The following is a 12450-nucleotide window of genomic DNA, read 5'->3' on the forward strand; positions in this document are numbered from 1 at the left end:
TACCCTCTCCCTTACAACCCACATCCTTTTGTCTTTTCCTCTCCTTCCCTCTTTCCTGACGAAGCAACCATTGGTTGCGAAAGCTTGAATTTTGTGTGTATGTTTGTGTATCTATCAACCTGCCAGCGCTTTCGGTTGGTAAGTCACATCATCTTTGTTTTTAGATATATTTTTCCCACGTGGAATGTTTCCCTCTATATATATGTACTTACTTAGTTTAACTTCTTTTTTGCTGGTATTAAATGTAGCTGTATTCTCATTTTGACATATCCAGTATCACTCATACAATTAGTTATACAAAAAAGCTGGTTCATAAAGGATTCACACATTTTAAATGCCTTTTATTTATAATGTTTCATAACAATACAGAACAAATTACAGCTTAGAACACAATACAAATTGTCTTTAAACACTTCTATAAAACAAAACAGGCCTGAAAGAAGTACCAAGACAATTTCATACTCATCTGGGAAAAAAGAAAAGATAAACATAAAAGCAGACTCATTATAAAACTATTCAAGTTTCCACATAATCTTCTCTTTTTATTGAATATTTTATTATACTGTGTTGTTATATGACAAATTTGTTACCTACACAGATTTGAACACGACTTTAGAAATAGCGTCAAGCTACAAAATGAGCACAAGAACAAATTATTGTTTTCCTTAATGTACACATATACAGTCCATAATACCTTTGGAAATTGACTCATTCCATATCCCACAAAACACACCAAGAAAGTTTGTAATATGGTGAATTTTGCTATCACAAAAGCATTATCAAATAACAAAAGGACAATTTACCTTCTACTGTGAATCTTAAATAATTGACCATTTAAATGTAGACTGACTGGAATAATAAATATTAATATTCTTTCAGTCATTTTTGCAGCAATATCAGAGGAATTTCTTCCATTCTATGCCTTCCGTTTCTTCCCTGTATGTTTACTACTTGAACCCTTTTGCCTGTTTTTTGCCGTTATGGAAGAGTACTTCTGATTGTTTTTTGCAGTTACTTTCTTAGCACCAGTAACTTCAAAGTTAGATGAGTCTGAGATTTTTGAAATTTTCCTGTTCTTTGATTGTAGCGTTAGATCTTTCTCTTCTGTATGGATATCTGCATCTGTGTTTGTAACAAAATTTTTAGTTTTCTTCAAAGCTTCCTCTTTCTTTTTGTCTAGATCTTGATACTTTCTTGCGTTCGTATCATTTGAAGTTACTTTCTCTGCACCAGTAACTTCACAGTTAGAGGAACCTGAGATTTTTGGAATTTTCCTCTTTGTTGATTTTAACTTTAGATATTTCACTTCTGTATGGATATTTGCGTCAGTGTCTGTAGCAAACTCTTTAGTTTTCTGCAAAGCTTGCTCCTTTTTTTGTCTAGGTCTCAATACTTTCTTGGATTCACCATTATTTGAAGTTCCTTTCTCACCAGCAGTCACTTTACACTTAGATGTATCTGAGGTTTCTGAAATTTTCTTATTTGGTTCTAACTTTAGATTTTTCTCTTCTGTATGGATATTTACATCAGTCTCTGTAACAAAATCTTTTGTTTTCTCTTTTTTTCGTCTAGGTCTTGATATTTTCTTGGGTTCATTGTAATTCGAAGCTACTTTCTCAGCACCAGTAACTTCACAGTTATATAAGTCTGAGGTTTTTGAAATTTTCCTCTGCTTTGATTGTAACTTTAGATCTATCTCTTCTAGATGAATATTTGCATCAGTGTCCATAACAAAATCTTTACTTTTCCGCATAGCTTCCTCATTTTTTTGTCTAAGTCTCAATACTTTCTTGGGCTCATTGTGACCTGAATGTTTTGTATTTACAGTTGTCTTTGCAGTCGTTAAGTTGTCCAGAGTTGGTGGAGGCACCTCAGACATTATTTTTGGCCAAAAAAACAAAGACAACAGTCGATCTTTCCAAATTGAAATACTTGACTGAAAATCCCTTACACCATCAGTTAGGGATGTACCTCCTGAACTTGTAGATGACACCTTCTTCAAGTGAACATTTGACTGACTTCCTTTCTTACTTGGCTGGCTATGTTTATCATTTGACAATTCTTGCGAAACACATTTGTCCTCAGCAGACCATTTATTACAGTCCAAATTTTGGCAAAAAGAGGTAAGTGTTTTAAATGCTGCAAGAGTACTGTAATTTGGTGGAATACTAAACAGTGTTTTTTCTGAAGTGCTGCCATTAGTACTGCTTTCTGCCGCAAGGGTCTTACTGGAATATGTAGTTACCTTTGATGTTCTACTTTTCCGGCATTGTACCACGTGAGAGGCATTCTCCCCCTTCAGAAAGTGAAGCATTTTTCTATCAGGCTTGGAGAAAGTTGTGGGTTTCTGTGTTAAGTTACCACACAGAACAGTAAGCTGCATTTTTACTTGTTGTGAGAAAAGGGCATTTTCATTCTTGTTGTAGCGAATCTGTTTGTTGTTCCCAAAGTGTCCACTGCCAGATTTAAAGAAAGAAATCAGTTGATGATCTACATTTTCAGCATTGCCGATGGTACTCTTGTGTACACGTGGTTTTACATATGGTTTTTTCATATGGTCACGTTTCACTAACTTTGTAGGTAGTTCACCTTCATGTAAGTCACCAGTTGGAAGTTCTGTTGCCTTAGTGTTTTCTATAACTTCCAACATTTTTTGTGGGCCACAATGGTTGGCAACCACTTTACGAGTGGTCATGTTTAAACGTTTTCCAGGATTTTTTTTAATCCACTTTTGTATTGCACCATACCTATGTCGAATTTGTGTTCTGTTTCGATTATCAAACATTTTACTTATCTGGCTCCACTTCCCTTTACCCAGTTTATCTACTAATTCTAAGAGCTTTTCATCTTCTTCTGGAGTCCAGGGCTTAAATGGTTCCTGATATTGTAGAAATGTGTTGAACCTATTCCGTACTTGTATAGAAGTACGACTTGGCAAATACCTTGAAATTCTTCCAAAGTCTGCTCCATATTTCTTAACTCCTCTTAAAATTATAGCATCTTCAGATTTTGTAAATCTTCCTTTTTTTATAGAAGGATGGAGAGTGTACGCCCAGTGGTTATAAACTTGAAACTTTGTACGACCTTCCATACATAAAGCAATTTTATTCCATGGAATAAAATTACCTATGCGGAAATGCTCCACTAATTCTTCCAGTTTTTTGTTTTCTTCTTCAGTCCACTTCTTTTTTGCTACATTTTTATTCAAGCGAGTCTGGTGGTGATGTATGCACTGATAAGCTGACCGATTTGTCCCTAGTTCTTTTGCTATTTTTTCCCAATCCTGATAGTTATGTTTTTCTGCAATCTGTGCTAATTTTTCTTCCTCTTTTTTATTCCATTTATTTTTATTTATTGAAGGCTGCAGATAACTAAGCCACATTCCTATACACTCATTGGTATTATGCCTTTCTTTCAGGTCAACTGTGGATATCTTCATCCAATCAAGTTTTGAAATATCTTCCAAATAATCTTCTTCCGAAAAATGGGCCTCTTTATCATTGAATCTTAGTTCACTATCTGCTGTGGATTTTCTCTGTCCCTTCAATAGCAATTTGGAAGTTTCTATTTCTCTTGTTACAGCTCTAATCAAATTCTTTTTGTCCTGTTCTTTCCATCGATACGAAGAAGGTAAGTTTATGTCTGTGACATAGTCTTTCTTTCGTATCTCAACTGCATCTTGATTGGGAGGGGCAGGAAAGGAATCATGGCCTTTAAAGTATGGAATGCCAAAAATGTATGGCCATCCACTGTGTGACGAAGTACACATCTGAGATTTCTGTAACTCAAGTTTTCTTATCTCTGCCTGATTTACTTCCAAGGCTTTTGTGTTTTCTTCATACAGCAATAGAAAATCATGTTCAAGTTGATCCAATGCACTTTTGCAGCTATTGGCGAGATTCAAACACTTCCGTAAATCTTGAATCACATTGGTAGGACTTGACTGGAAGTTGTTGATGTTTTCTTCTCTCAGCACATTCCACATTAACTCCAAATCTCTCTGCACAACATTCGTCTCTGAATCCCAGTCCAGCATTGTAGTACTGCAGCACCACTGTAAGAAAAACCATTCTCAAAGAATTTGTTGCATAACCACAGTTCACGGCTTTTTTTTTAATTTCACATTATACAAGCATTTTCAAATATCCTATAGCAAAATACTGAATGGAATACAAAAAATTGACTGAATATAACACATTCTCCCCCCCCCCTCTCTCTCTCTCACACGTGTGCACACAAACATAAACATATCTACACCGACATGGCTACAATCACTTAAATCCGTTGTTGTGTATCTGATACGCCTTCTCATTTTCCCCTGACTTACTAGGCAGTATCTACAAATTAGGAAATATATATGTGTAAGTTCCTGAACCCTGAATATAATGTACAAATACGTTATCTGTTTAAGGTCCCACAGCATGTTGGTACTTCTATGGCAGATTTACAATTGTATTGTTCATTTGACCAACACTGTAGCTAAAAAAAAGGGGATTTCTTGTTGTGAGCAGTGCGTATGAAGTACAAAAAACACATTCTGCAGACTTTTGTAAAGGTTATTACACAACTGCTCATGTCATCTTTAATAAAAATTGCAAAATTTTAATGTTTCTGGATGAAAATTGTTGTTACTGTATAGTTACAATGTTGTACTTCTGAAACACATTCGTTTTTCAGCGTAATGCATTGCATAAACAGAAAGCTCATTTTGAGAAAATACAACAAAACAGGTCCATGGCATAATGTCTATTGCAAAACAAATCAAAACGAGCAGTGGCACAAGATACTGAAAAGTGTAGCAACATTATAACAACAAATACAGTAAACATCTTTTCAGATTAAGATTCTATATTCATCATTCAACATTACTACAAGCAAGAGAATAATTTTACAAAAAAAAATTTTTACGTACTTTCAGTCCTCATACAATGTGTTTTGCCAGACAGATGTGCAAGCCCCCTGCCACGTCTTCACCGTTGTGTCCCCCCTACCCTCCATCTCTACACCCTCCATCTCCTTTCCCAAGGTGGCTTCCGTCACCTCCCCCTCCCGGATGATGCCCTCTCTCCCTCCATTTATCCTTCCTATCAACTCTGATCCTCAATCCCCCTCCTTTCCTCTGTCCTTTCCCTGGGCTCCCTCTCCCCCCCCCCCCCTTCTGTCCTGTTTTTCTCCCGACTAAACCTCTCCCTACCTCCCTTCTCCCCCCCAGTCCTTTTGTATTCCCCTCCTCTGCCTACCCCACTCCCTGTCGCGTCTGCCCCCCACCCCTCTTATGGGTCCTCATCCTCCTTCAGCTCCTTTCCCGGCTCCCCCCTTCGCTTTTACTCTTCTTTCCCCCCCTTTTTCGTTTTCCCATCTTCTGTCCAGTTTCCCCCCACCTGCTCTCGACTGTGGTGTCACATTTGCCAACTTTTTAGTGCAGTGTTCCAGTGACTATTCAGTGTTGTTTGTCTTTCTCGTGTTGCGAACAGAAACCATGCTGTCGCTCGGTGTGAATTTTATTTCCTTTGCGAACAGAATCCAGACTGTCGCCGTGTTTTTTTAATTGTCTATTGTTTTCCCTGTCTACTTCGTATGTATTTTTATTAGCGTCATCATCCCTGTGTTGTTGTTTTAAGTTCCACGATTTCTTTTCGCCTTGTTACTCTCTAAGTCTCCGATTTTATCGCCTGTTTTTTATTATTTGTTCTCTTGATCTTTGTCACAAAATCTGTCGGCTGAAGAGCGGCGTACTAAGCTGCTGCCAGCCCGCCCCCTTCGGGGGGAATCTACTACCACTTGGTATTTGCTGATAGAAATCCTGTTTTTCAGCTCGTAAGTACTGACACACATCAAGTAGGTTCCAAGATGTTGCCTAGTACTGGATGTTTTGCACTTTATGCTTACAAAGGTAACATATTTAATGGTATTCTGCGCATAAAGTGCTTCAATGTCAGTGTACGAGCCTTTTGTGTTTGCAGTGAATGTGAAATAAAACTAAAAACTATGAATCCTGTAACATCAAGGCCAAGAAACAAGCAGAGGAGGAGTGGCAAGCACTGTAACTGCATACAGTGCAAAGACAGAAGTGTCACACTAATTGTGAGAGTGAATTAGTGAAAAAAGGAGACATTATAAACATTCTTCACAAAGAAAACGTTGAACTGGTAGGAAAAATAAAATCTTTAGAGACCTGTATCAGTGAGCTTAAAAGAAACAGTTCAGAAACTAGAAACACACGAAAATCAAACTCTGTCTATGATATTCAGTGCAACAGCATTCACAAAGCTGCAAACATGATGCAAAAACAAACAGTGAAAGTCAAATGTTGATAAAAACAAGTGGAGTGATAATAGCTTGCCTGTTACAAATATGTTTGCCCAAAGTGAAATGGTCGGAAGTAAGAAATACAAGAAAAACAAGTGTAACTGCTACAATAATGGTGCTACACTTTTCACTATCTTCTATTTCTCGTTCTGTAGATCTGTACTGCAGTAAACATTATGCCCTTTGACCTGTTTTGTTGCATTTTCTCAAACTAAGCTTTCTGTTTTTTAAACATGTAACACAGAAAAACCAGTGTGTTTCAGAATTACAACTTTTAGCAGGCAGCCAGGGAAGAGGATGTGGATAACTTCTACAGTCGGAAACAATTATCAAACCAGGAGTACCTTTAAAGGAAATCCCAGGAGTACCCTTAAAGGAAATCACAAAAAATATGGTAAACCTAATAAAAAACTTAGCGGAGAGCTCTCTAAATTGTTTGAAATAAAGTCAGGTATCCAACAGGGAGAGGGTTTGTCACCTCTGCTTTTCAATTGTGTGTTAGAGAAGGTAGTTCGAGAATGGAGGAAGGACATCAATACTAAAGGGGTTCAACTAGGAAGAAATCCAAACAAGATCACTGTTGACTAGTTAGCCTTCACAGATGACATGGCATTGATCACAGATTCACTAGATAATGCCCAAGAACAAATAAGGGAACTGCAAAAACAAGCAACCAAAGTAGGACTACAAATATCCTTTGAAAAAGCTAAGTTCATGACAAACATCTGTGATGCTCCCAAAAATATTGCAGTTGACAACAATACAATACAATACACAAAACAGATTCCTTTAAATACCTAGGAGAGTGGATTACATACAATGCAAAAGAAACTACAGCTATAGAAACTTAAGAGTGCACAAAATGGAAAGAGTGTTTCATATGACTAAAAATGTTTATAACAGCAAATCTTGTCCTGGAACATGAAATTAAGACACTACCCAACAGTGGCCCAACCTGAAGCTCTGTATGCAGCAGAAACACTTAAGCAAACAAGAAATGGAGATCTTGATAAACTAGAGAAGGTCAAAAGAAGAATTTTAATGAAATCACTGGGGGCTAAAAGAAACAATAATGCTGAATACAGGTTGAGACCAAACAGAGAGCTATACTTAAAAACTGAAAAACTAACTGATGTAATGAGAAAGAGAAGACTACAGTTTTTTGGACATATATTCAGAATGGATAACAACAGACTAACCAAGCGGATATTCACATTACTCAATAGCTACAAATCCAAGCCTGCATGCTTCATAGAGACTGAAAAGAACACGGAAAATGCTGGAATTACAATACACACAACAGAAAACAGAACACATTTCAGAAAGGCAATTCAAAAGGCAGAATTTCAGGAGAGTAAGGAAACAACTAGATGAAATTGGACTCAAAAAGAATGGGAACTGCACTCTAAAAGGATGAAGGAAATTTGGAAACTAAGGAAATCTCATACAATGAAGAGTAGCCAAAGCTGATTCATCGTACCCTCCAAATGAGTTATTCGAAAGAAGAAGAAGAAGAAAAACTTTCACATCAGACATTAGTGGTACTAGGAGGTACAAATGAGACTGGTAACCCCATTCAAATGGTTAAAAAGCATGTGCATGAAACATTAGTACTATACTGAAACTCAGTTATAAAATGAATATAATAGTCCATCCTACCCCAATATGACATAATGTACAATGTCTAAATTCAAAAACAGAAGCAACAAATCACTATATGGTACAGATTATCAATGAATTAAGACATGCAAACAAAAGAAGACTCACCATTAATTCTGAATTGGGAAGCTTATGTCGAAACAAATTCTACATCTACATCTACATCATACTGCGCAAGCCACATAATGGTGTGTGGTGCATGGTACTTTTGGTACCACTACCTGATCCCTCCAACCCTGTTCGATTTGCGAATAGTGTGTGGGAAGAATGACTGTCAGTAAGCCTCTGTATTGGCTCTAATTTCTCAAATTCTCTCCTTGTGGTCAATATGTGAGATTTATGTATGGGGGGGAACTAAAATGCTGCCTGACTCATCCCGAAAAGTGCTGTCCCGAAATTTGAATAGTAAATCTCTTCGGGATGCACAATGCCTCGCTTGTAATGTCTGCCAGTGGAGTTTGTTTAGCATCTCTGTAATGCTCTCACGCCAGCTAAACGATCCCGTGATGAAACGTGCCGCTCTTTGTTGGATCTTCTCTATCTCCTCTATCAGTCCTACCTGATAGCGATCCCAGATATATGAACAATACTCAAGAATTGGGCAAACAAGCACCTTATAAGCCACTTCTTTCGTGGATGAGTTATATTTCGTGAGTTACACTTCTATAAGCAAGATGGCAACAAGTGTAGTGATGCATAGTGAACGAGTGAATAAAAGTTACTGTTCTGTCGTAAAAAGCGAATCCTTTGAAAACTGTAAAAGTGAAATTGAAAAACTAAACGAACGCATTTCAAGTTTACAAAAAACTGTAGATGTTCTAAGACGTGAGATTTCGCATATAACTAATGAAAACTGTAAGCTGAAGAAGTTGCGCCATATTCTAAATGATAAAACAATTAAGCCACAAAACGGGAACCTGGTGAGTTATGAGAAGCGGAAAGGATGCAATAGACAGGCATCAAACACAGCAATGAAATTATTCTGTCGAATAGTAGTGATGACTGCAATAAGCATGACGAACTACGTAAAGAGTGTGTGACCAAGATAACAAACCAGTGGGCTAAAGACGAATGCAACGGAAAACGACTGCCAGCGACTAAAAGTAGTGACATATGCTTCAAAAATCGTGAGAGCAGTGAAAGGATAGAACCAGATGGAAAAGAGCCTATTAACAAACTTAATAAACAACGTGAAGGTAGTGGCAACCCCATTCTGAATTCCGCCACAAAGTGCAGAGTACTCTTGCTTGCTGACAGTCATGGAAGAAAGCTGGCAGAGATTCTACAAACTGTTAATCAAAATATCCAAGTAAGTAGTGTGGTGAAGCCAGGTACCAAAATAAATAACATTGTAATAAACACATCTCTAGGCGGCAAAATGTCGCATGACAATGACTTCGTTGCCTGTATTGCAGGTTCAAATGATGTGGCTTGTAATGAAGCCAATTGGTGCATTGGAGGTTTGTCTAAATTTCTGGAACGAAATAAATCAAAAAACACTATTGTTGCTACCATCCCGCACCGCAAGTTACGAAAAATGTTTAATTCTCGATATAAGCACACTAGATAAGGTCATGCATACTAAACATGGACTGCATCTCAACTATGAGGGTAAGCATTTTCTTTGTGGAAAAGTAAGCATATTGATCACTGAAAAGATCGAACTCAGTAGTCGCATTTATAAAAATAGTTTGCTTTCGAGTGAAACTGACGTTCCTTTTTTAGTGTAAATCAGCCTTCGGTGTGCGTACATGAAGGCAAAAGCTTTACTGACTGCATCAAGAAAGACGAAAAATGTAAAATAATGTTTCAAAATGTTCCGTACATTTCTAACAAAATGGAGCAAATTGACAAAATTCTAGGAGAATGTAAACCACATATATACATTGTGAATGAACTTGGATGCTAGTCTGAAGAGGCTTGTAGTTTTAAGTTAAACAATTACAAAATTGTGGATGCATACTACAGAAAGATACACAAGGGTGGGGGTGCTGGCATTTTTTGTTAGAAATTACATACATTGTGAAAAAATTGACTGGGTTGACAATCTTGCAATGGAGCTGGCCTTTGTAGTGGCAGCTGTAAAAATGAAGGCAGGCAAAAACAGCCTAATAATTGTAGGCCTGTATAGATCACCAAGTAGTGATGTAGAAGAGTTCTTTTGCCAGCTAGAACAACTTCTGAATAAACTATCATCAAACAAAAAACAGGTAATAATAACAGGAGATGTAAACATAGACACTTTAAACTGTACTGGTAGGGTAAATTATCTGAGATATTCTGACTTATTGCATTGCTATAATTACAACAAAATAAATGATGAACCAACCAGAATAACACCTAACTCACAATCTTGTATTGATCATGTTCTTTCGAACCTAAATAGGAATCATATAGTGGTAAGAGCTGTTGAAACATATCTCTCAGGCCATAGAGCTCTATCCATAGAAATTAATACAGACCACAAAACAGTTCTGCATAGTGACCTACACACTTATAAAAGGAAGATTAATTATAACTTACTTGGGAAGGAGCTTGCTGAGAGAGAGTGGGATAAGGTATATACATCACAAGGTATTAATGAAAAGTGCGGCATTTTCTACGAAATATTTAACCATAGGCACGTCCAATAGTAAAAAACGAACTAAAGAAATCAGATCCCACAAAGAAACTTAAAATTCCCCCAGAAATACATAAACTAAAGGAAAATATGAAGGACCTTTATGTGCTGTTCTGAGAAACGAAATTGCAGTACTTCCTCACAAAATACAAAAGCACCAGAAAGACATACAGGGAATCCCTGAAGAGACTAAAAGCACTTCAATTATGCCGAACAGATAAGAAAAACTAGTAATAGTAGCAAAACAGCCTGGCATATTGTAAACAAAGAATGTGAATATAGAGAAAAACCAGGCTGCAGCAACATTGCATTAGGAGAAAATGGAATACTGTTGAATGCGAGGTCTTCATTAAACATTTTAGTAAGGCGTGCAGAGAAGAAAAAGATTAATCAGCTCTGAAAATAAAAACAGTTAAAATGAGTAATTCATTTTTCCTAAGGAATGTAAAAGAGTTTGAGGTCATGAATATAATCTCAAAACTCAAAGTAAAATCATCTAGTGGCTGGGATGACATTTCGTCCACACTACTTAAAGAATGCAAAAATGAATTAATAAAACCAATAACACATCTAATAAACAGTTCAATTGGCCAGGGGACCTTTCCAGAGCTTTTAAAAATCACTGAGATACAACCAGTGTATAAAAAGAGGGTTATCACAGACATAAATAACTACCGGCCAATCTCTTTGACTTCAACACTTGGCAAGCTGCTAGAAAGAATAATTCTAGATCAAATGGAATTCTTCTTCCGTAAATACAACTATTAAATAAAACACAACATGGGTTTTGAAAAGGACGATCTACAATAACAGCATTAGCAACTTTTTGACATGAACTACTGAACAGGCTGGATGAAGGAAACAAAGTTATAGGGACTTTCCTAGATCTGTCTAAAGCATTTGATTCTGTGAATGATGCAGTACTGTTATCCAAGTTAGAAAATTACGGGATAAGAGGAGTAGCTCTAAAATTACTAAGTTCTTATCTTTGTGATAGAAGACAGTGCACAAAACTAAATTATAAGAATGAAAGTAAGATCCAAACAGTAAAGTCAGCATACAGAACTCTCAATTGTGGAGTTCCCAAAGGAAGTATACTTGGACCATTCTTGTTTATAGTATATATTAATGCTATATCACAGCCACAAAACTCCAAACTAGTGAACTATGCTGATGATACATCTTTTATTAGCTAGGGCTGCACAGAGCGGGCATCATTCCAAAGCAACAAAGAGAACTTTGAAATGATCACAGAATATCTAACAGTGAATAAGCTTACACTGAATAAGGACAAGACTGTAGTAATAAAGTTCTTGCTATGTTTTAATAATACTCATACTCAATCACTTTCTATAGCTGAAACATCTGACAAATGTAAATTTTTAGGCTTATTGATTGATAAACATCTCACTTGGAAAGAGCATATCAGCTCCACTTGTAAAAAGGTTTCTATTAATATTTACTTACTAAAATGTCTTGCAAATATAGTAGCTTGTCCTCAAACAAGTGTATTATGGGTTAATACACTCACATCTGCAATATGGGATCGAGGTCTGGGGTGGGGCACCCACTGTGTATACGGATCGCATTTTCAGGCTTCAAAAGAGAGCAGTTAGGATAATTGCTAATATAAGCAAACACGTCCTGTAGGGACTATTTCAAAAATTATAAATTACTGACTGTTTACTCAATGTATGTATTTAAGACCATAATGTTTGTAAAAGAGAACGAGGAAAATAGTGTAAAGAACAGAGACACCCATAATTACAATACTCGAGCCAAAAGTGACTATCATAGGATACGGACTAACAAGAAAGCTACAGATCACAGTCCATATGTAACTGGGAGACAATTCTGTAATA

General features: G+C 36.8%; 1 protein-coding gene across 4 annotated transcripts in view; it reads right to left on the bottom strand.

The window, feature by feature from the left end:
- Positions 1 to 450: 450 nt before the first annotated feature.
- The window catches only part of LOC124560006, a 57520-nt gene continuing 45520 nt past the window's right edge, over positions 451 to 12450 (bottom strand). For all 4 annotated transcript variants that reach the window (XM_047130938.1, XM_047130924.1, XM_047130976.1 and 1 more), the window contains one exon: positions 451 to 4054. In XM_047130938.1, coding sequence (XP_046986894.1) covers positions 917 to 4036 — 3120 coding nt within the window. In that variant the 5' untranslated portion in view covers positions 4037 to 4054 and the 3' untranslated portion in view covers positions 451 to 916. The remainder of the gene's footprint in view (positions 4055 to 12450) is intronic.

The sequence above is a fragment of the Schistocerca americana genome, chromosome 1, assembly GCF_021461395.2.
Source record: "Schistocerca americana isolate TAMUIC-IGC-003095 chromosome 1, iqSchAmer2.1, whole genome shotgun sequence".
Classification (NCBI taxonomy): domain Eukaryota; kingdom Metazoa; phylum Arthropoda; class Insecta; order Orthoptera; family Acrididae; genus Schistocerca; species Schistocerca americana.